This window comes from Callorhinus ursinus, unplaced genomic scaffold, assembly GCF_003265705.2.
Source record: "Callorhinus ursinus isolate GAN/ISIS: 27379988/994484 unplaced genomic scaffold, GSC_fseal_2.0 scaffold45, whole genome shotgun sequence".
In the NCBI taxonomy this organism is placed as follows: domain Eukaryota; kingdom Metazoa; phylum Chordata; class Mammalia; order Carnivora; family Otariidae; genus Callorhinus; species Callorhinus ursinus.
Genome location: NW_027397107.1, coordinates 9733726 through 9758162, shown reverse-complemented (window position 1 = coordinate 9758162; position 24437 = coordinate 9733726). Strand labels below are relative to the sequence as shown.

Sequence of the window (24437 nt, the reverse complement as noted above, 5' to 3'; positions counted from 1 at the left end):
TGTGATGTTGACTGCCGATCACTTGCTGAGTGACCCTTTGTGAGTCAACACACCTCTCCAGCCGCTGGTGACAGAGTGTCGTGAATGAACACAGAGCTGTGGAGTCAGCCAATCTGGATCTTACTTCCATCCTGGGCAGTTACTGGCATGTGGCCTCAGATTCACTATTAAACCTCCCTGAGCTTCAGTCTCCTCAAACATGCTGTGAAGATCGTAACTAGTACTTCACTGGGTTGTTAGGAGAAAATACACCTAAGTCGCCTGCTGTCGTGCTTGGCACATAGCAGCTGTTGAGAGTTGGAGCTGGTATTTATCATCTTTATCTTCTCAGTTGTACAAAGGGAAGCGCGATGCCCGCCCTTTCCGCTTCAGAATTGTGGAGTCAGGTGCAGTCACGTACATAGAAGGTGTTGATTCAACGTGTAAGGCATTTTGTAGTTGTCGTGATCACAAACTTTGGGGTGCCCCTGTTGCAGTAATTTTTTTAGATGACAACAACGGTATATGTGTATGTAGGGGACAGTTAATACTTCCGGCTAGAGGGAGTCCAAGAGGAACCCCCGAGCAATGCTTCCTGCCATCCCGTCGTCTTCCCTCTCCCCAAGGCTGATCGGAGAATGGTTGCCGTCCTTTCTGCTCCCCACCTGCAGCTGGCCCTCAGCTCATTGCTTGCTTCCTCCGTGGGCCAAGCTTGGGCTTGCTGAGGAGGGTTCATAGGCCACCCCAGAGTCCCCTCCTCCCAATGCAGAAGCCTCTTCCCGGGGTTGGTGCTGGGACGTGTCCATTGGTGTGAATACCACTGAGCAAGCAGCCGACAGGACTGCTTCGCCTGCCTGGTCTTCGTGTGGCGTTTCCAGTGTAGCTGGAATGCTCACAACTTAGAAGAACCATTGTCCAGGACAGTGCTCCTGACTTGCATCCAGAGCACTCACCGCCACCCACCGATGACCCCATGCCGCCTGGGTGCCCAGGTGAGGGGAGGGCCTTCTGATGTTCAGTTAACTGTTGGTGCTTTCTTTTGGCAGGAAAAGGAAAAAGAGAAAGAGAAAATCAAAGAGAAGGAGAAAGAGTCGAAGGAGAAGGAGAGGGACAAGAAGATGGTCAACGGGCACACTTTCAGTCCCATCCCTGTTGTCGGCCCGATCAGCTGTAGCCAGTGCGTGAAGCCCTTCGCCAGCAAGGACGCCTACACGTGTGCAGGTACGCGACGCGCCTCTTCCTGTGAGGCACAGCCCTCTTGGCTCCGGGAAGACTCCTTCCAGGTTTCCCGTCCACCCACCCATGTCCCTTCCTGGTGTGTGTGGGGAGGCTGGCCCGTTACGTCTGTCTGAAACAGCCTGTGTGTCGTCAGTTCCAGATGTAGAACATACAGCCGGCATGTTTTTACAGAGAGCCCCGATTTCTTATATTCTGTTCTGTTGTCCCCAAGCCCCTGCCTGTCCCAGAAGTCTGTGTCAGCATCGAAACAGCCTCCCTGCCTCAAACTCTGAAGCTATGCAGCAGTCCCTCGTCAGGTCCTGTATGCGCTTGTTTTTATTCTGGTACTTGGGCGGATGCTTCAGCCGTTTACCAACATGCGGTCATGGTGACTGCCAAGAGAAGGTGCTTGCACGTGCAGAGATGTCCCATATTGACCTGTAGCTGACGCGCTTCAAACCACCTTAAAGCCAAGTCTGTTAACTGAGCCCGGGTCCTGGTTTTGATACGATACTGGGCAGAGGATGGCTGGCTTTTTTTGTCAAGGACCACTAGCAGATATCTTAGACTCCGTGGGCTGGATGGTCCCTGCACAGCTACAGAGCTCTGCCCTTGTTGTGCAGAAGCAGCCTACGTGACATGTAGACCAGTGAGCATGGCTAGTGAAACTGGAATTTCATGTGATTTTTGTGTGTCATAAAATATTGGCCTTTTTCCCCCCCCCCAACCGTTTAGAAATGTAAAAACCATTAGTCGTGTATGGGCCATACAAAAAGTGGGCTATGGGCTGGATCTGGCCCACAGACCCTGCTCTAAGGTACCGTGTCTCAAAAACACTGTCAGTTGGATATATAGAAAGTAGTGATATTTGCAGTGCACACCAAAGTAAATCAGTGAGGCTGCTTGTGGCCAGAAGGGACCAGGCTGGAGATCGAGCCACCCCAGGCCCAGCCCAGTCACCCAGGAGGCTGAGGTGATTAGCACCGTGTTATACCTACAACCACGTCAGACAAAACAGTGACTGATTCAGACGATCAGGACGTCGTGACATTGTCTTGTTTTCAGTCATTTGTGTGGAGTATCCCAAGTGATTTGTTACCAAAAATAATTAACTTACTGGAATTTGAAGTTTTTAAAAGCTTGTTTGAGCAGATTCAAAGCTACTGCAAAAATGATTTCCACCCACTTGCTTTCTTGAAGAGAAGAGTGGAGTGCAGCTCGCCTGCAGCCCGGCTTATCGCTGCCGCAGCTGTCGTACTTTCTGAATGACTGACTTTATCATCACGTTCTTTTAAGATGACTTTTGTGGGTATATTATATCCCAAATGTTGTCTGCAGCCCTGTTTGTTGTACTGTCCTATTTAAAAAAGAAAAAAAAAAAACATCTCCTGGGAAGAGCTCTCGAGATCTTTATGCATATCACACACACTTATGTCCTCCTTCCTGCACATAGCCTCACCAGGAAAGTAAGTGGTAAGTTCTGCGTGACCTCTAGAAAACAAGAGGCCACCGCTGTCTGCTACCTCCTGCATGTTTATTTGGGGGCCCAGGTTCTATGAGGCTCCTCCTTGGGACACCAACTGAATGTCCTCTACTTAGTTTCTTAGCCACTTGACACAGCTCCTTGGTACTGGAGTAACGTGGTTGCCCAGGGCAGTAGTCACCAAGCACTTTTTAGTATGTTCATGTATCATTAGAACGTTCTTAACCTACTCACAAGGGGTATATATATTTAATGCAAAAATTACATGCTTCTCCTGTCCTACACTTAGAAAGAGCTCATTCTAGGGGCACCTGGGGGGCTCATTCAGTTAAGCATCTGACTCTTGATTTCAGCTCTAGTCACAATCTCAGGGTTGTGAGATCGAGCCCCGCGTTGGGCTCTGTTGTGGGCATGGAGCCTGCTAAAGATTCCCTCCCCGCCCCCCCAGTAAAGAAGGAGCAGGGGAGAAAGGAAGGAGAAGAGAGGAGAGGAAGGAAAGAGAGAAAGAAAAGAGAAAAGGAAGCTCGTTATAGGAATAAGAGAAGTCAGATTTGCCATTTTCTTGTTTGCTGGTTATTAGTCTTAATAATATTGTCTTAGGTCAGTGGTTTCTTTGCAGGAATTTGTGTAAGCTACTTTTTCATTTTATTTTAGTTGAAACTAAAGCTCACTTCATTGAGCACCTGTAAATTTCCATTCATCACAGCATGCTGAAAGTAAGTGAGTGAGGACAGGCACCACTGTCCTCTCCCCTTTCAAGTGCTCTTACCTCTAGCAACCTACCTCTATACAACCTCTAGCATGTATAAAGGGAAGCTGCCCAACATAAAGGGCTGAATGAGGCACCAATATATCGTCTACATATTAACTGTTTCTCTTTAAAGTCAATATAAATGAAAGCTGTAAAATCTTGCTCCCATATCCCAAAGAATCATTTTGTGTATCCCTCCTGCAAAGTGCCTGTTCTCCATTTGAGGAGTACTGGTCTCAGAGAAAAACAGAAAGACCTCCTATTTCTTGATTGGACAGTATGAAATTGGTATTCAAAGAACTTCAGTGAAGCAGACTGAATACCTACTGTCTGCTATAAAACAAAAATATTCAACGCAATATATTAAAAAAAAAAAATGAACACATAACTGAGCCTGCAGAAAGGAAAATCCCTGAAGGAACTCAGAATCAGAGCACTAAAGAGCCTCCCCCTTAGTAGGGAACAGGGTATGTGGCTCCAAGGCACATAGTGGGAGCTGGACCTGAGACCCCCAGATAAAACCAAGAGCTTTAGAGACTGCAACATCCATACTGAAGGACCTAGAAAAACTCCACCCACTGGCCTTTCAGAAGCAGCAAGGAAACGTGCCTTCTCCCAGGACTCTGAGTGAGAATTCTGCATCATATGTGAACCTGGGGTCCAAATTCACACCATCCATACCCCAAACTAAGAAATTTTCACAAGCAGTTGAATGAAATCCCAACCTGAGAATGATAAAACACTAAGGAACCTCAGCTGAAACAAATACAGACCTGCCTCGCAGGGTCACATTGACAAAACAGGCTAGCTGGAGGTTCCCACGGGAGGAAAGAAGTCCTGTAAAGCTGAAACTGAGCTTACAATTAAAACTACATGGGTGTCTGGGTGACTCAGTCATTTGAGCATCCGACTCTTGATTTCAGCTCAGGTCATGATCTCGGGGTCGTGGGATTGAGCCCCATGTCAGGCTCTGTGCTGGGTGCAGCGCCTGCTTGGGATTCTCTCTCTCCCTCCCCCTTCACCCCTCCCTGCACTCGTGCACGCACGCATGCACCCTCTCAAATAAATTAAAAAAAAAAAAATACACAGACGCCACATAAGGAAGTCAGCCACCACGAGGAAGTTAGCAAATGCGTAGACAGGGGAAAATGTTGAGGATTATTAAGAGGTTAAAATACATAGAATTTCTAATGAAAGAACAGCTAAGGGGGTAGATTTGAAAAATAACTGAATAAAATTTCAGGAATAAAAATAGCTCTGGAAGGATCTTCATGGAGATTTTTCAGACATGTCCGTGTTCTGCACCATCACTGGACTGTTGTGATTTCTGTTTGTTTACGGAGGAAAATGACTTCCACTCTGTCACCTGCTTTAGGAAAGGGAGAGCTGGGTGAATGTTCTAGGAACTCTCATGACTGCACACTGACTTTATTTTTTACATTTAACTGTCAGTAATTATGCACTTGAGTTCCTTATCTTAAAAGAAGTTCTTCAACAAAGACCAGTTACCTCTGCAAAGCACTGTGTTTGGTATTGTGATTTCATTCAGAAGCCGAGGGAGTTAACATTAATTGCAACTGTCCTAGGCATCTCTGATTTCTGATTCTTAGATCCATTAAAGCAACTTCATTGTTTTCATTTACTGACTCTAAAAGTAAATGTTAAAACTGTAACTCAAAAATCCATCCTAAATATTTTACATATTTGATGTCCCGTATAACAGTATTTCACTCAAGACTTTTTAAAGGAGGAAACCAATAAAATACCAGATTGGCTAATCGATTTATGCTAACAGTGTTTATAATGGGATGGAACTTTTCTGGATGGAACTATTTGGCTTAACTGTTTCTTCTGGAAGCAGAGTATTTCACGGAGTCCAACGTATCATCACTGGCGTCTTTTCTGTTTGGAGGTCTGTCAGGAGAAGGGAGTATCAGAATATCCTCAGCCAGTGGTTCTTTGATATATGGCAATAGCTTGATCTAGCAAAAATGTCACAGATTACGTTAGTTCTCCCTGCTCTGCAAAAACAAGGGAAAAGAATAATATTTTTGAAGTTTGAACTGAAAGAATCAGCAAAAAGGAACAGTTTGATGGGGCCTGATTGTTAGCCTCATCTGCACCTAAGGTTCAAAAATCCCTGTTTAATTTGCATACCACCCCACCTCAGAAACTTCAGGCCTCGCTCCCTGCCTCCTCTGCAGCTTTGCACTCAGCCCTGGGGGAGTGTTGAAATAGGCTCAGCATTTGGTGGTGGCATTAAGATGTGTATATGACAGTGTGCAGCCTGCCGCTAATTAAAAAAAAAAAAAAAAAAGGCTTGAAAGTGAAGGAACAATGTGTAGTCATTTTCCCAAAGGAGCAGAAGCAATTGGCTGATTGTCTTCAGCTTCCTGAAGAACGGAGCCTGCAATGAATGTTTATGTGTGTGAAGCACCATCTGTTATCTTAGCGGGAAGTGGAAAATATGAGTAATTTGGAGATTCAGAATCTTTTTTTCCCTTTTCTCCATCCCCTCCCATGTTCAGGATCTTCCCAGGAGTCTCAGGAAATGTAACATCCCTCCATTTAGTCACTTACCCTCCTGGTAGCTTTCCTTTTCAGTTTAACATAACCCTCGGTGGCTGACTCTTGGAGCCTCACACCCAAGCGCCTGCTCAGTCAGGTTTAAGTTGTAGTTTGGGAAGATCAGCCACATAGCCCACCGTACTGATGGATGATGGTGGCTGATACTGACGGGCACCAGTCTTCCAAACGTCATTAGTCCCTTTAATGTATCCCTCTGCGTGCATATACTAAGCCATTCAACAGGATAGAGCATTCCAAAACCCATCAACATCTCTTGACTCCACTGGAATACACCTGGACCAGTCTGAAGTAAGTCATAATTTGGGATGAAAGCTTGAATCCCTTTATGTGGACTTGCATGGAAATGGTCCTGATCACAGACACTGGAAACAGCAAGGAGCGAAGCCTCCATGTAGTTTCTTTGCAGCCTGCTGGGGGGCAGGGGGGGTGAAAACAAACCTCGAAAGCCAAGACTAAAGCCCCCTGCCAGGACTGCTTCGAAGTACCTTAATTTAGGAGAAACCTGGCAGGTCTTTTTTTTTTTTTTTCCCCCCAGCCATAATTCGATTTGTTTTAGGATTAGGTCATTTCAATGGGGAAAGGAAAGAGTGTCTCTCCAATTCTTACTTCTTCGGCTATGTAAAGCTCCCCTTGAAAAATCAGCTCTTCTTTCTAGCTGCCACAAATAATTTGGTCTTTGGAATGCATGGTGGAGTCCTTCAGAGCAAGGAATTCCTTATGTTTGGGTTTCAGGTCTTGTCAGGGGTTCTGTTTTATTTGCTTTAAACAGATGTAAGATCTTGAGATTACTGTTGATTTATTTCCTGTTGTGTTAGCAGCGTCTGAGTAGTTTTGTGGTTGGTTGTTTCTCTTTTTTTTTTTTTTTAAGATCTTATTTATTTATTTGAGAGAGAGAGCCCAAGAGGGGGTAGGGTCAGAGGGAGAAGCAGACTCCCGGCTGAGCAGGGAGCCTGATGTGGGACTCGATCCCGGGACTCCAGGATCATGACCTGAGCCGAAGGCAGTCGCCTAACCAACTGGGCCACCCAGGCGCCCGGGCGGGTGTTTCTCTGGATTAAAAAGATAAGCAGATCAGCTGCAATCTAAAGAGGAACCAGGAGAGTGTTCAGAACGTGTGTGATGGTCAGATTTTGCTTTGGATTTTATCTGGGAAGGCAGCTCTCCAGATGCTGGTTTCTGATGTGTAGAGTTCATTGCTTAAATGAGATAGTAAAATATACATAATCAATTAAAGAAAAGACATTGGTGGTTTAGGGAAAAGGGAGGTAAAAGAAGAGCCTCATCCGTGAAGTTGGTTCCCAAGCAGGGCACTTTTGTTCTGTTGCATTTTGTGTACCGGCATTCTTAGGAGCCCTTACCATTGCGTGTCACGTGAGTACTTCAGCTAAGATGTTGGTGCTCCTTTCTGTGGCTTTCCCCTGGTTCTGTGCATCAGCTCTGTGGTTATTACACCACACCAGCTACAAAGAACATTTTATGTGCCTTGTAGCTAATAAGCTCTATCAGTCCAGACCACGATGTTTCACACTCCCCAGAGATTTTTAAAAAAATAAGTTGCAGAAAGAATTTTGGAGCATGTATTTCTAAATTGCTCATACTCACTGATTTGTTGTTTCCATTGTCGCTTGTTTTAGTTTCTCAGTTGAAATGATAGGAAGCAGTTGCAGTTTTCCGTCCTTAAAGGTAACCCTTCAGCCTGTTGCTTGAGAAGGATCAGAGCATTTTCCCCGGATCAGTTTTGCTGCCTAGATGCGGCTCTTCTGGGCAGGACTCCTGGCGTGTTCCCTAAGGGTGATCAGTGACTCAGGATGGGAGGTTCCCTCCCTTCAGAGCTCAACTCAAGAAGGTGAATCCTCCCTTCCATAGCAGTCCTGTGATTGCAGTTCTGTTCGGCAGGGCCGTTCTTCTTACCCTTCTATAAAGCAGACTTTCGGGGTTTCTTACCAGTTGTTTCTTGTTTTTCTGCTGAAAGAGAAACAACATGTAGTATATAACAGCTCACCACAGATCTTTGGCGGTTGGTGGCAGAGGTTTAAAAAAAAAACAACAGATAGATGATATTTCCCAGTTATGTGGGTTTTCCTTCATATTCTTTTGTCCGATGCCTCCTTGTAGTGAAAAAAAGTTGTTGTTGAAGGCTGGGCTGTTTGTGTTTAAATTCAGAGGCGTCTAATTAGGAGCTGGCTCTGTTCTCATAAACCACTGTGCTGAGACCTTTTGGAATAGCTTTGAAAAATGAAAGCATGTTGCTAACTGCTATTAGGAAATCTTTCTCTTTTAAATAAATAAAAGGCCAAATAATTCTTTGATCTCCCTAACAACATGGTATGGTTTGTGGCAGTGAGCTTGACGTGTATTAGATTTGTCTTCAGTTCTTCTGTTCTTGGTAATTGTGTGTGTTCCAGAACCGAGAATAAGATTTTAACCTCGTGACTCTGGCTGATGTCAGTGGGGCCGGAGTTTCTAAGCCACTCCCACACACCACTAAAACTGTGGCTGCAAACAGTCTGGGACAACTTGGTAACAGGCTGAGTGTTTTTCAAGTAGGTACTTGAGTATGTTAGGCAGACATCCACACGAATTACTTATCACTGAGACTCGGGACCCTGTTACAGAGCATATTAAAATTTCAGCTGGGTTAGAGGTTTGGGGACCTGTCTCAGCTAATTAAGAAAGTGAATTTGTATGAAAAGTTGTTTTTTAAAAGTACATTTTATCATTATATCTGCGTGGGTTGATTCATCAGTTGGAGATGTCTTTTAAGTCTCAAATACTGGCCTGAGAACTTGCATATTGCTGAAGTCTGTTTCAAAGTGATGGCACCACCTCCTCAAAAATCACCTTTGCTTAATTCTGTGGTGTTAGAACTGATTGGGGAGAAAGGCACAGGCAGAATGTCCTTCGGAGACAGGACATGCCTGTCCCAACATACTGACTGGTCTCTTCTAGATCAAAATTAGTGGCAGGTTCTCAGGCAAATCCCACCTCCTCTGTTGCCCATAGATGCCAAAAACATTATTGATTTTCATGAAAGCAGAGAAGAAAATGCACTTTTGTAACTGGAATAGAAGACAAGAGAGGCTGATTGAAAAATTGTTTTTAATTTATCACAACTCTGATTGACTTTTTTAAAGGATAAGGGAATGTTTATAAGGAAATCCAAGGAACTTTGGAGGATATTAGGATATGATACACTGGGGTTTGGGTTTTTAAATACTAGTGGGAAGTAGTACATGGATAATGTAACAACACCTATGTACTCACCACTCAACATGAAAAAGTAGTAAAATTTGTTATATGGCTTCAGATTATTTTTCAATTTTGAAGAAATAAACATTACAGTTGAATCCCCACCTTTCCCTGCCTTACTCTCTTCGTCCCTCCCCAAGGACAAGCACTGTCATTTACTCGGGGGGCCTGCCATGCAGATGCCTGGGAGCACGGAGCCCCTCTGTGTATGTAGTCTGTATTTTGTAATTTTATCTCCCACGTAAATGTTTAATTTTTTTGTTTTGAGTTTACATAAATGGTACCTTATCTCATTCTGTAATTTTCTTTATTCTCCTCCACATTAAATCTGGGGGATCCAGAGTATTGGAAATGATCAGTCCTAGACCATTGACTTCTAACTCTTAAATGGTATTCCATTTTATGAATATATCAAATCTGTCCCACTACTAAGTCAATTGGGTCACTTCCAGTTTCTCTCTGTTATAAGCAGGGCTGCAGGGAACATCCCCGTACACCAAGGGAATTGCTTAAGTCATAAAGCGGGCACCTTGTCAGCTTAACTATATGTTGCCAAATTACTGTCCAACATGAAGGTACCAGCTTCAGCAGATGCTGAGAGTTCCCGCATCTCCGTTTCTTCACCAGTACCTAGAATTGGCAAACTTTTATTGTATTTTATTGTACTGGATTTATTGTACTGGATACTTTTATTGTATCCAGCCTGGTTGGACACAAAATGGTATTTCTCTGTTGTTTTAGTTTGCATTTCTCTGATTTCTAGAGAGATCAGGCACCGTTTTGTGTTGTGAATGACCTGTTCGTGGTCTGTGCAACTTTTCTGTTGCATTGTCTTTTTCTTACTGTTTTACAGTGAGTCTTAAACACTTTCAAGCCTCTGCAATTGTGTGTAGCAGTATGTTTAATTTCATTTCAAAATGTGTCCGTGATATGGATTCATGAGCTTTCCTCATATGCCATTGTCCTTCTACCTTTTAAAGTGTATTTTATTTTTTTTTAAATGTTTGTTTATTCATGAGAGTCAGAGAGAGAGAGGGAGAGAGAGGGAGAGGCAGAGAGAGAGAAGCAGGCTCCCCCACTAGCAGGGAGCCCGACGCGGGACTCGATCCCAGGACCCTGGGATCATGACCTGAGCCGAAGGCAGACACTTAACCATCTGAGCCACCCAGGCGCCCCCAAAAAAAGTGTATTTTATTAAGTAGAAGGGAGCCAATGAGAGGTTCTCGTAAGCAAGGCTCTGAGAGGGGAGAAGGAGGAAGGGGGTTAAAGAGATACTTGAAACACTTTAGCTGAGCGGGGACTTGTGAAAGACAGAGGAAAGGTGGCCAGGGGAGCTCTGGAGCCTGAAAGAGAGGATGGGTCACCTAGGCCCTTGGAACAGAGGGGCTCCGTGCTCCCAGGCATCTGCATGGCAGCCACCCCGAGTAAAGCTAGTGTGCAGATGGGGGAATGCATCTGTCTTACTAGAAAGTGACTGTAGGAATTTGTCTCGACTACGGGGTGGTGTTTCTTGCTGTGGGTCCACCAGCTGGGAGCTCACCCGCCCACCACGCCCCCTCTTCAGACATCTAGTGCTTACTGTGGGCCAGGAACTGCGGGTAGGGATATAAGAGCGTGCAAGACAAAGTGAGACTCCCTCAGGGAGTCCAGTGGAGCAGAGTGGCCAGTCCAGTACCGTGACGGAAGCAGGCGTGGAATTCCAGACGTGCCGAGGTGGGGAATCTTTTCTTCCCTAGGTGAGCCAGGACTTCCTCGAGGTGAGTCCTACCGACCCAGCCAGGGGAAGGGATACAAGCACAAAAGACGGTTTGCTCAGGGCTCACAGGCATGATGACCAAGCATGGTGAGGTGCTGGAAGCCAAGTAAGAAATTTGAGCTTTATCCTAAAGATGGTGGGGAGCCATTGAAGAGTTTCTGGGAGGTGAGAGGCAAAAAAATGTTAAATACAAACCAATGTAGACATATGGTCCAGCCTACCTATTGGTTCTTTGGCCCTTCCTAGAAGACTGTTAGCTAGAGAGGCTTCGCTGGGGTCTGCGTCCTGGAATAGGCGTTACGTTGCATGACACAGAGAAGGCCTAGCCACATTGACCTCTCAGGAGTTACGCTGATTTCTATTTGTGGTTCTGCATTTTCTCTCAGTAGCAAAACAGTGACTTCTTTATCAAAGTTGATCCTTATTTTCAAGTCACAGAGAACTGGACAAATTAATGAGAGCCAGTGGTTTCCGGTTCTTCAGAGAAACATCCTCAAAATGTTTACTGATTAGAATGAGTCACTCCCCAGGGGTCTCTTTCTGCAAAGGCCTCCTTATGCTCAGAAAGGGACATTGCTGAGAAACCCCAGCATTCCTGTTCAGTGGCACATAACCTCTCTCTCACTGCCGACTTCTAGAGCAGCTCACGACTTACATGGAGCTGACCACAGGCGGTAGAAATGACAAGGAGCATGGCCTCCAAGTCACTCCCTTGCCATCTGCTCTTGGAGAAGAATGCAGGGGCAGGGCAGGAACAGAGTTTTGACAAAATTAAAACCTTCCAGGTTTTTCCTCTGGAGGCCGATGTGAGCCTGTCCCAGCAGAGCCTCACCTCATCCTGCCATTGGTAAAGGAACTTAGATGTCTCTTCCGGTTTGTTAACAGAAAGGTGACCAGACAGTGAACGTCACAGGGGTTAGAACCAGGCCTAGGAGTGAAAGGCCCCGAACCAAGCCTCATCCCACCCCCAGGACTGCAGACTAGTTCCGACGGTGGGCCATCCTGTTGACAAAAGCAGACGTGCTCCTCATAGCCTCCTGGGTGCTGGTGGCCTCTGTCAAGACTCCTCCAGTTTAGGCCCTTCCCTGATCGTAACCTATGGAGTGGCTGAAGCTGCCCTAGTGATAATTCAGATGACGCAGAAGTTGAAATCTTCCGCTGCGTGAACCTGGTGGGACGGTCCAGTGGGATTTACTTTGAAAAATTATCCCTTTCTTAAGGGGTTTGAAGAGTCTTACGGAATCACAGACTGAAGGAACGTGGTGGCGGGGAGTGTGGACCCACCTCTCGTTTACTAGATGGAGAAACCGAGGCCCTAAGGAAAGATTTGCATGGGTCACCCTAACTAGCGGAGCCAGGACCGAAATCAGATGTGATTGCATAGCAGCTCTTCCTGTGCTCCTGCTAGTGTTAATAAGTTGGCGTCTCACATTTTATAATCAGTGTTGTATCAGAGCACTTGGCCTTTGATAAAAAAGAGACCTATTTAGGGTGTAAACTAGACATTTGAATAGGAGCCACAAGCCAGGCACTGTGCTAGAGAGATGTAAAGACTCAGCAATAGATGAAGCATTCTGGAGGAGAAAACCCTAAGACTATCACAGTACTGCGTGACGGGTGGTGCTAGAGATCCATGAACCAAGTAGGCGTTGCGGGAGCAACTGTTGGGGAAGGGCCTGTGGGAAGACGCCTCTGGGACCTGGGGTTCTGGCAGTCTCCATTCTAGTGCTCTGTCCTTGCCATCGTCGCTCTCCTCTCCCCACATGCACACGTATGCGCCCGGAGAGTGTCTCGGCCCACAGTGAGTGAGTTGACGCGGGCAGGACCTGTGGCGCTGACTATTGAATGGTGTCTGGTTGATTTTCTCAGGGAGCCTTCCCCTGGAGAGGCTCTCGTCACTGGGTGTCCCCACGGACAGATCTTTTATTTGCTTCTGCTTCCCCTCTGGCCTCCTGGCGCGGTTTTGTTTTATGACTTCATAGCAGCAGTAAGAGCTGACAACAACCCTTCTGAGGCCCAGAGGGCTGGGCTTTTACATCAGTGGCTTTGGAGCCAAGGCAGTAAGGAATCGGGGTTGAGGTTTGGTTGGCAGATGTGGTCTCCCCTCCGTCTTTCAGGAAGTCTCCCACCTTATCCTGAGTCAGGATTCCCAGATGTGCCTGGGGTGGTTCTGATGACCTTTCTTTTGCGTCTCCTGACTCCGGCTAGGTGGCAGAAAGCTCAGGGTGGTTAAGATCCCGAGCAGAAGGACATAAACAGGTGTCTTTTGACACAGCCATACAGATTTCCCAAGTCCTGGTAAGGGGCTCTATTGGTGGATTTGTTTGTGACTTCGACTTCACATGTTGACGGCAGACACTTTTACTTTTCGTTTTGCTTGGTAGCCTCTCAGCTTCCTGCCTGAGAAGCTCCAGACTTCTCGTTTCCGTTAATCAGAAATCACATCTGCTCTCATTTCTCCTCCTCCCCATGACGTCACACGCCTGCTTTCTGGAAGGGGACTGCAGTCCGTAATCCCAGTTAGCCACATTCTGACATGCGAGTGATTTCACTCGGGAATCTGCAGGCTGCTGTGGCTGCAGGAAGTCCGAGTCCAAGATCTCTTAGCTGGGTTGAAGTCACCTTGGGCTTTGCTTGCTTTTCAGGTTGCAGTGCTTTTGTCCACAAAGGCTGTAGAGAAAGTCTGGCCTCCTGTGCAAAGGTCAAAATGAAGGTAAGACATTTCTCAGGGTGGGGAGAGTCCTGGTTGGGGTTTTTGTTTATGGTAATCACATGGTACCAACACTGAGACCAAAACAGCCAAACAGTAATTCTTCTCTAAAACGACCGAGTCTCTTCTTGATTAACACACTTGGGCATCTGTGGCTTTTGGAAAACAAAATGCTTTCAGAACTCTGTGTTAAATACACATTTCTCTGCGTTTCTAGCATCTCGGTGTTGTTGTTCAGGTGATTTTGTGCTGAGCCACATCTGCAGGCCTGCTCTGCCGGCCACCCTGAGGGCAGCAGGTGTCATTCAGGGACTTTGAGCTGCTGGGGAGCTGGGGAGGGCTGAGGGTTTGACGTGGCTGCCTGGTGGCGCTTGTGTCCACGGGGCACGAAGCAGTTGGCTCAGGTCACGTGGCGTAAGACTAGGACACGTGCCGGGCGTGTGGAGGGACCTGCTCTGGGCATGCGCGCTGTGCAGTAATGGGCACCGCTTATCAGGTGGCCCTTAAAGAGAGTGGGTTTGGGGGCCCACCCTCGGGGTAGCCTCCGTGGTTTTCAGTGTTCTAGTCACCCATAAATAAATGTCCTTTTGTCCTTGTCAGAAGAGCACTCTCCAGCAGCATCGACACGATGCTTAGCATGCCGTGTGCTGAATCAGTGAGCAAACATTTGTCTGTTACAGCGGCCTCACACTTGAATGAGTGTGCATTAGAGTCACCTCGGGGACTTGCTAAAAGACCATTTACTGCACACCTCTCCCCGAGTTGCACACTCTAGGGTGGGGCCCAGGGATTTGCATTTCTAGTAAGTTCCCAGATAACACAGATGCTGCGAGTCTGAACTAGTGTAAAAATGATACACTTCTGTACCCCAGATCTTATCAGCCCATGGGCATAAATTTTGTTGGCTCTTGAAGTATTTTTTGTTGTTGATGATGCAGTTATTTTTAAAAATCACATTTCATATCAATTGGGATTTCTAATTTCTCCTAAAAAATTGGAAGATCTCAAAAAAAAAAAAAAAGAAAATTGGAAGATCTCACAATCCTGGTTATTTCCTCTTACCCAGCATTCCCAGTTTTCACCTTGCTCTTTTTCCTCTTCTCCATAGTACTTCTCAGCTTCTCAGAGTTTCTATTTAACAGCCTGTATTTACTTACTACATTTATTTTGTGTGGTCTTGCACCTTCCCCCCACTAGCACGTAAGCACCAAACCTGCCAAGCAGTCTGAAGTCAGGAATGTTTGATCCATTGATAGATCCTAAGCATCCAGCATGGACTCTGGAGGTCTAGGTCCCTGAATGTTGGGGAGATGGATGGGAAGTGGTAATCCACGGGGTCTGAGTGGCTGCCGCCTCCTCCACAGGATGTGCGGGTTCCCTCCCCACCCCCACCCCCCACCCCCCCGCACCTTGCCTCCTTCACTTGTTGCCTGCCTGACCCCACGGGCACTGGGTTTGTGATCTGACAGCACTTAGCGCTATTGGGAATGTACTAGGTTCTGTAGAAGGCTGATGATAGAGCTGTAGCATCTCCCCTTATAGGAGAACACAGCCCAAAAGGGGGAGTTCCATTTTAAAATTGTGTCCACTAATGATTTATCTCCGAGTAATTGGTTCACTCTGTAACTTCTCACACACAGTGTTTCACATGCTACAACAAAAATCTTAACTGGAATTTGTACTTGACTTAAGGACTCTTTAGTCCCTTATTAATGCCAGTCACTGGACAAACAGGAATGAAGAAAGGCACAGATGCCGCTCTTCAGGACCTGGCATTCTGCTGGGGAAGATGTCAGGCAGATGGGGACCGTACATGAGGGGGAAACTATGTGGAGGTCTGTGCAGGATTCTCAGGGGCGGCCAGGCACTGCCTTGGGGGAGGAGGAAGAAGGTGATGGGTGGCTTTCCCCGGGAGGTAGCTCTCACGTGGTCTTGAAATGGAGGGATACCCTGGGGCGAAGGGCATTCCAGGCGGGAGAAGCAGCCTCTGCGGGGTCCTGGCGCTCGGCGGGTTTAGCCCGCCGGGGTGGCTGGCGGGATGCTGAGCAACCTGGCCAGGAGCCGGGCTGGAGCTCTCTCCCTGCTCTGGGCTTCTTGAGACCGTACAGAGGAGAAATTGTGGATGCGGTCTGCGTGTATTTATTTATTCCCTTTTTCCTTCAGCAGCCCAGAGGGAGCCTTCAGGCACAGGACACATCTTCGCTGCCCACAGTCATCATGAGGAGCAAGCGTAAGTCACTCAGCCCTGCTCTCTTCCAGCCCTTTTTGACTCTGGCTCAGGACTTAAACACACTTCTCTAATATTCATCTGTTATTCTTAATCAAGATTTGAGTGTTTATTTTGTGGTAAGTTAGAGGAGGCTGCAGGTGATTGACCAAAAGCCTAACGTTCTACCATCAAACTCCCTTGGAAGGCTTCTAGAATAGTGTGTGTACTGGCTTGAAAGGCACCCCTGTTGTCTGTCTAAGCAGGTGATCCGATGCATCTCGAAATTCCTCTTCCATGGGTTGACAGTTATGCTTGTTTTTAGCACCTCACGGTTGCACAAAGAAAATGAGATCTTTCTGATTAAACTTCTTAGTTTAGGGGTGCCTTGGTGGCTCAGTTTGCCTTTGGCTCAGGTCATGATCTCAGGGTCCCGGGATCGAGCCCCGTATCAGGTTCTCTGCTCAATCAGGGAGTCTGCTTCTCCCTCTGCTCCTCGCCCCTGCGTGCATGTGCGCTCTCTCTCTCAAATGAATAAATAAAATCTTTTTAAAAAAAACTTCTTAGTTTATAAACTGTGAAGTTAAGTAAATAATTCTCTTTTTTCCCCAAGGGCTTCAAGTGGTACACAAAATTCAGTAAATCACAGCGTCCCATTCACCAGTGTGTGCAAGGCTCCACTGTGGTTTTACTTAATGTTCTCCCTTTTTCATTCCCCATTCCCTTCCTCCTTCCTTCCCCTCCGTAGCGCCCACTATAGTTATTTAACATGTATCTTTCTGATATGCTCTGTCTTTACACAGATGTTTATATCTGAAAATAACTGTGTGTTGCATTTGTATTAGATATGACTTACACTTCTTCATTCTTTTTTCTCAGTCTGCCATTTTAAAATCTACTCATGTTTGTATGTATAAGCTGTTGTTCCATAATTTAATTATCGGTTCCCCCAAAGATGGATATCTAAGTCATTTCCAACTGCCACTGTAAATAATGCAGTACTGAATATCATCTTAATTGGCTCTACGGGCACCTGTGTGGGACTTACCCTAAGGCAGTGTTTTTCAAAGTGTAGTTCCTGGATGGATAAGAAGTGTGCATTCTTGGGCCCTACTGAGACCTGCTAAATCAGAAATCCCAGAGGTGGAGCCCTATGATCTGTGCTTGAATAGATCCTCCAGGTGAGTCTGAATCACACTCAAGCTTGAGAACCGCTGCTCCACACCGAGTTGCTCTGAGTTCTTCCAGAAGCGTGCAGATTCCCTCTAGGTGGATTAAGTCTGCTTATTATCAATCTTTGCATGTAGATTACTATAAGAAAGGTTTCGCCAGACCGACACCCACTTTAATCAGTGATCCAGTCCATTCCAACATCTTTTACCAGTCTGATCTTCCTTAAACTTTTTTTCTGAGACATTATCCCTTGCTTCAGAAATCTGTGTTTTTTTCCACATCAGAGAATATAAGCTTTTTTTTTTTTTTTTAATACCTGTTATATGTCAGGTTATGTGTGTTACCTCTGACACAAGTAATCTCACTCCTGTTTTACACCTTCCGACACAGTGTGGTGGTGAAGAGTACAGATTGTGGATTCAAGTTGTATGGGTTTGGGTCCAGCCCTACCACTCAGTAGCCCTGTGACCTTGGGCACTTACTACATCCCCACCCTGTACTTCATTTTCCTCCTCTGTGAACGGATGGTAACAGTTTCAACGGGTGGTTCTCAGGTTTAAATGAGATCACACCCATAAAGAACCTGATAGTAGGCCTCCTTAAGTGTTAGCTTCGGCTACTTTCATCGTCCCCAGAAATAGGGAAACTGAGGCTCAGATATTACATCACTTTCCTGAGTGGAGTAGGGATTGGTTTCAAACAAGGGAAAGCTGTTATTTTCACCCCCCTATTCTGTCCTTTAAAAACAAAGTTGTTCTTGGGACACCTGGCTGGCTCAGTCAGTGTGACTCTTGATCTCGGGGTTGTGAGTCCGAGCCCCACGTTGGGTGTGGAGGTTACTTAAAAAATTAAAAAATTCAGAAAAAGCCCCAGACTTGTCCTTTATCACTTTTAGGGTTTTGCGTAGCATGACTTCCTTCTGCTTCTCCAGCCTTTTCTACTGATTCTTCATATACCTCGTCTTTCCTTCTTTGTTCTCTTCTCCTTGTGTTTTACTCCGTGATTATTTCTGCCTTCGTTCATACAGTTCTCATCACAGTGTCCTCCTTTCCCTCTGACTACCCACATCCTTGCCCTTCTTCAAGGACCAGCGTCTCTTCCTCTGTCGGATCTTATCCGCTCACTGACCTCCCTCCTAAAACACCGAGGATAGGCCCCAGGCTCTCAGACACTTCAGCACATTCCCTTTTCTGTCGTCATTCTTATTCCCTGTTGGGGCAGGGCCCACATCTCCTGCTTCTCATGTGCTTCCTGCAGGAACGCTCTGGTCATATGGTAGGTAGTGTGTTTCTGGTGTTTTATTGTATCACCTTCCTCTAAATAGAATTTGGATTGGAAATTAATGGTTTTATTAATTTTTATTAAGTCAGAAACATCCTGTAATGCCGTGAATGTCATAACAGCTGCCCCAGTCTTATTTCCTCCGTCTCTTGACACTCCTGGGGATAGAGAGATCATGCAGCTCGTGTCTGGAGCACGAGCTCAGTTACCAAGGAAAAATAATTTGGTAGCCAAATGCCAGTGTGACACTTGAGTGTAAAATTAGAGCTTCAGTGTCCTCTCTGGTCATGTTCAGGAGACCTGCACAGCATGAGAACAGCTTAGCTATGTGACAGTAAAGTGTTGCATTTTTCTCAGCTGTAAATTAAAGGAATTGGTCAAAATCTGCATTCTCCAACAACGTGCAGAAGAATCACTTGGGGATCGTAAAATGTGTGGACTCCCAGGTCCCACCCCCAAGGGACGAGAAGGGCTGGGAGTTTGCATATCTCCCAAGCACCTCAGATGTGGCTGGATAGGCACTCGCAAAGAACACTGGCCTCTGTTATCTCTGGTTCCTTTTATGCTTAAAATTCTTCCAATTTTATTTTATTTTACTTTATCTTCTGTGTTTAAATATACTGTCATCCCATGATTCTTCATCCCTATTGCCTAATCTCCATGCCACCCCACAGCTAACCACTCTTCTTAATTTTATATTTATCTTCAAGTTTCTTTATTGAAGTAAAGCAAATACCAATTTGGCTTCTTTTTCTTTTTTTTTTTTTAAACGTGGAAGTCTGTTGTGCAGCTTTGTTCTGGGCCTTGATTTTTTTCCCCTCGTTAACGATATTATCTTGGAGATCTGCATCAATTCATGGAGAGTGTACTCATTTTTTTTTTTTTAAAGCTACACAGTATTTCACTGTGTGATGTACCATAATTTGTTAATAGATCTTCTTTTGATACTCATTTGTGTCATTGCCTGTATTTTGCTTTAACCAACAACGTTGCATTGAATGACTTTGGACATAATGTCCTTTCAAGCATCACAAGTGTATCTTATAGAATAAACATATCCAGGGTGCCTGACTGGCTCAATCGGTAGAACCTGAGACTCTTGATCTTGGGGTTGTGAGTTCAAACCCCATCTTGGGAGTAGAGATTATATTAAAAAAAAAAAAAAAAAAAAAGGTAGAATAAACCTATCCTAAAATGGAAATCCGGATCAAAGAATATAGGCATTTGCAGTTTCAATAGATACTGCCAGATTGTCCTTTGTAGAGTTTTTGTACCCACTTACACTCCCAGGGCAAATCTGTTTTAAAGAAATTTGCTTCTATTTGGCATTTGTCAGATGAGTCACTACTTGTGAGCTTGGATACGTGGTTCAGCCGGTGTCCTCTCTTCCTTTACAGCCTCACAGCCCAAGGAGCGTCCTCGATCTGCAGTCCTCCTGGCGGATGAAGCTACTGCCATTCCCATGTTTGCCAACAGACGGTCCCAGCAGAGTGTCTCACTCTCCAAGAGCGTCTCCATACAGAACATTGCTGGGTAAGTGGGGATTTAAAGATTGCACAGTTGACAGCTAGGTGACAAGAGCTTAATAACCATATCATTTGACAAAGAGATTCTTCTCATTGGGAAAAAAAGTGTATAAAATAATGACTTGGTGCACAACCAAGTGTTACAGACATGGAGAATGGGGATTGCATTTTGAAGCACTGTCATGCCTGCCATTTTGTAGCAAGGATCCCCTTTAAACACCATCATCAGCCACGTTGTCCTATGCTTCATGCATGGTCAACCTCGCTTTTAAGGAACCTGAGTTAAAAAAAGATGGTTTTTAGATGAAAATAAGAAGTGAAAATGGAGGGGCCGGGGGGGATGACTTATTTCTGATTTTTGTTTGTAACCACTTGTATTTTCAGATATTACACTTTTCTGTTGGTCAGATGAACCTAGTGTTTCTGCTTTTTATAAATCTCTTTCCTGTGCTTGCATATTGACTCCTGAGTCAGTTTCATGGGAGTGAATAATGGGCCAGTTACGACTATTGGGTCCCCACTCACTCATTTGCATGAAGTTCCTTTTGTGGTCCCTGCAAAAGTTTCCACGGCCCCTGACTATTCAGGCCGAAGCTGTCACATGGCTGGCACAGGGCTGATTATGATGTTGCTGGCTGTTTTGGGTAATAAGACTCCTGCTTTCCCATCAAGTAAAGAAGTCATCTCAAATGTAGGACTGAAAGCATCTCTTCCACCTCTCTTCACCTGGGCCGGAACAAGATTCTTAACTAAAGATGCAAATCTTCCTTGGTCTGTACATCCTACCCTCTGTGCTGGCTAGTGTTTTCTTGTTAAAAAAAAGTTTCAGGTATTTTTATTTTGTTTTGTCTTTGTATTGTCATTATTCAGAGGCCTTTCAGAGTTGTTATGGTTTCAAAATTTGTTTGCAATGTGACTTTAAAAAGCTAGTCTTTAAATAAAATGTAAAGCTTTAAATGACTCTGGCTTGCTTTTGGATCCTACCAGAAACATTACTGGGGGCCTACTGTGCTGGCTGGTGGGTTGGGTTTGAGAAAGTCCAGGGAATACAGTTTATTAGAAGTGCTTGGTCTACAGGTTATTTAGAGAACAAGGAGATAAAGTTAGTGGTTACACAGTGAGTTGCAAATGGAGAAATTTCTTATGTGATGTGTAGAGAGTTTAAGGGAAGAGCATTCTCCTTGCTACCTATGCTTTAAAAAAAAAAAAATTGAAGGCTCAAGAAGTTCAAGTTTGTAATGACATTAGATGCTTCTGACCTTCATTAATAGTTTGTGTTGCATGTTGCCGGGTACCTGACATTAAGTAATTTGTCTTTCATCATTTGGTACTTAGAGCCAGCTGTCATTTTTAGAGTTTTTCAGGTTGAGAATGCAGACCATGGTTTATCAAAATGTGTTTGACAGTAGGTTGCTTCTTTTTGTCCCCAGAGTTGGCAATGACGAGAACATATCAAACACCTGGAAATTCCTGTCTCATTCAACAGACTCACTAAATAAAATCAGCAAGGTCAATGAGTCAACAGAGTCACTAACTGATGAGGGTAAGAGGAAATGATGGCCTGTGTCTTACACATCTGTGGAGACTGGGTGCCGTTCCCTAACCTGCCTCTAAAACAGCAAACTCTTTATAATGAATTGGTAATCAGACTTACCCAGTTGTTAGGTAGTTGTCCATTGAGGGATGTCGTTGACTTTCATGTGGTCATTCTCTAGTACAAACACTTGTCCTTCACCTGGACTTTTGGTACGCGGTCAGTTGTAGCTCTCTCGACAGGTTGTGAGCCTGCGGTCTTCAACAAGTAAAGTGACCAGGTCCTTCTCAATTCCTTATTCACATAGGAATCCTGAATTTCAGTCACATTTGATTTGTGTGATATTTATCACTCTTATCCAGGGTCGTGAATGTGGAATGTGTCACTCCCAAACATTTGGAAATGATTCTTCTCTGGTACTAGACTTTGCGTTCTGGGAATATTCCCTGTGTCAATGCCATGTTTGTGTCTTATGAAGTCACCACCCGAGGAAGGTGGAACTGAGTCCAGCGTAGGCTTTCTAGAGCTCACAGAACCCAGATTCTGATCCTGATCTTTTGATATTTTGAGGAGTAGGTACAGACATGAATGAAGGACAGCTAATGGGGGACTTCGAGATGGAATCCAAACAACTAGAAGCCGAGTCCTGGAGTCGCATAGTGGACAGCAAGTTTCTGAAACAGCAAAAGAAAGATGTGGTCAAACGGCAAGAAGTGATTTATGGTGAGACTCTCCATTTCCTCCACTAATACTTGGTACTTGGTTTGCATTGTGCAGCATTTTTTATCAGGGGAATTGCTAGACCATGGAAAGCCAATTTTCAAGTATGTAGCATGTCAGAGATTTTCTTCAAAAACTTTGAGGTCTAGAGACAGGATCTTATATCTATCCTTTTCTCTTTAAAATTGTTTCCTTTAATTTTATTGAATGTCTTATTGACTGTGAGTGCTTATTTACGCAGCCGCCCTAGAAAGAGATCTCTTGTGATGGTACAGTTTGATTCCTCAGCTACACTGGAAACCAAGCACGAGTCATTTCTATGAAATGGGACACAGTAAATTATGAAAGGCTCTGAATCCAACGAAGACCACTTGGGAAACCACCATTTAAAAGAGTGATGGAATCCAGTATGCTGTCAGAAAACACTGTTAGGTCACGTGAAATAGAGGAATCAGATGAGAACACTTTAGGGGAAAGACAGCTGTTGACCCAGTTTTTAAGTTTAAATTGTGCTGTAAACAGCTTTAAGACTAAAGTGGGCTCTAAATGGCCACAGATGACCTCTGAAGGAGAACGCTTTAAAGGAAACATTCCTGACCGTTAAGCTTTGTCCTCCTTCAGAGTTGATGCAGACAGAGTTGCACCACATCCGGACGCTGAAGATCATGAGCGACGTGTACAGCCGGGGGATGATGACGGAGCTGCTCTTTGAGCAGCAGACGGTGGAGAAGCTCTTCCCCTGTTTGGATGAGCTGATCAGTATCCATAGCCAGTTCTTTCAGAGGATCCTGGAGCGGAAGAAGGAATCTCTGGTGGATAAAAGTGAAAAGAACTTTCTCATCAAGAGGATGGGAGATGTGCTTGTAAATCAGGTGAGCAATGAGAAGGATCTTTCCCAAAAAATGGGGTAAAAAGTGAAGCTTTAGGGTTCAGCAGCCACTCACTCACATCCTGGCTGTACTGTTCGTTATCTTTATAAGCTTAGGCAAGTTATTGAATCTCTCTGAGCATCCAGTTTCCTTTTCTGTAAATGAGGACAGATTTTCTCTAACACCGTTTTTTAAAATTAAAAGGAATGTATACATCAAATACCTAGCATATATGGTAGATACTCAGTAAAAGTCCATTTTCCTTTCTCAGCATCCAGACTGTCAGCAGAAACAGGGTAGTTTAAGAAATCAAAAGCTATCTGTTGGAATCTCAACGTCCCCCGTGCCTCAAATCAAAAAGGAGCTCATTTATCTGAAAACCAACTGAGCATAGAAAATTGAATAAGAAACTATCTAAAATAATTCATAAAATAGATCTTGCTGATATTTTCATCAAGGTGTGGTATGGTTTCAACCCTGCTCCAAAAACAGTTGGACCAGAAGTTATTTTGAAAAAAGTGTTGCTAGTTTAACCCTAACAGACAGATGGGCACAGCGAAGCCGACTAGCTCTTCTTCCCTAGCAGGTCTCTGCCTCGGGGTGGAAGCAGAGGCTTCGTTGCTGGAACACTTGCCCAAGAGCTGGAAGTGTTGTCCTTCCCTTATATTATTCAGTCCATACCCCTCGCCTCATTCATTCATTCCTCTCTCACCTGTTTACTGGGCATAAATCCCAGCTGAAACCACAAAGGCAGACTAGCGTCGACCTGTGCCTCATGGACCCCATGCTCCCAGGTGAACGTAGGCATGGTAGGAGGTAAATGCACGCACAGTGCGGTGCACGCCGGAACGCAGCTGTCTGCCGCAAATAGGGCCTCAAAGTGGGAGCGGTCAGCTCTGCAGGTGAGGACCTTTCCTCCCCAAACATCCCCTCCCAACATTTTCCATGACCCTCTCTCTGCCCTCAGACCCGCACAGGTCCCTCATCTAACCCTGACTGGTGTTGTCCATGGCTCACTGTACTCATGCACCTAAGGATTCATATCTTAGCCCCTCCCCCATGGCGTCCATTTATTGGCTCTGTGTGCCAGTTCTAGAATCACCCTTTTAGAGCACTTGCTTTGTGACGGGAGTGGAGCACCTAAACTCTCTGCCTTAGCTTCCCCTTTGGTAAAGAGGAAGAGGAAAAGCTAGCTACCCTGAGCCTTTTTTCAAGTTTTTCTGGTAAGGATTGATTTGTGTTGCCTTCAGAGGTTTTTAGTACAGTGGAAATTGATGCTTAGCAAGCATCATATGGACCCCATACAGAAACTCATTGGTTTCCCCCAAAGTGAACATATCTTCCGATGAGCCATTGAGATCGCACACATTTTAGGAATGATGAAAGGCCACGC

At 45.1% G+C, this 24437-nt stretch overlaps 1 protein-coding gene across 15 annotated transcripts in view; it reads left to right on the top strand.

Moving 5' to 3' along the window:
• The window catches only part of AKAP13 (A-kinase anchoring protein 13), a 317159-nt gene that overhangs the window by 270614 nt on the left and 22108 nt on the right, over positions 1-24437 (top strand). For 11 of the 15 annotated variants that reach the window (XM_073882272.1, XM_073882271.1, XM_025893079.2 and 8 more), the window contains 7 exons: positions 1026-1200; positions 13671-13738; positions 15899-15965; positions 19793-19928; positions 21352-21464; positions 22026-22178; positions 22797-23047. In XM_073882272.1, coding sequence (XP_073738373.1) covers positions 1026-1200; positions 13671-13738; positions 15899-15965; positions 19793-19928; positions 21352-21464; positions 22026-22178; positions 22797-23047 — 963 coding nt within the window. The remainder of the gene's footprint in view (positions 1-1025; positions 1201-13670; positions 13739-15898; positions 15966-19792; positions 19929-21351; positions 21465-22025; positions 22179-22796; positions 23048-24437) is intronic. The other 4 variants (XM_025893070.2, XM_025893081.2, XM_025893069.2 and 1 more) reach the window with 3 other exon arrangements.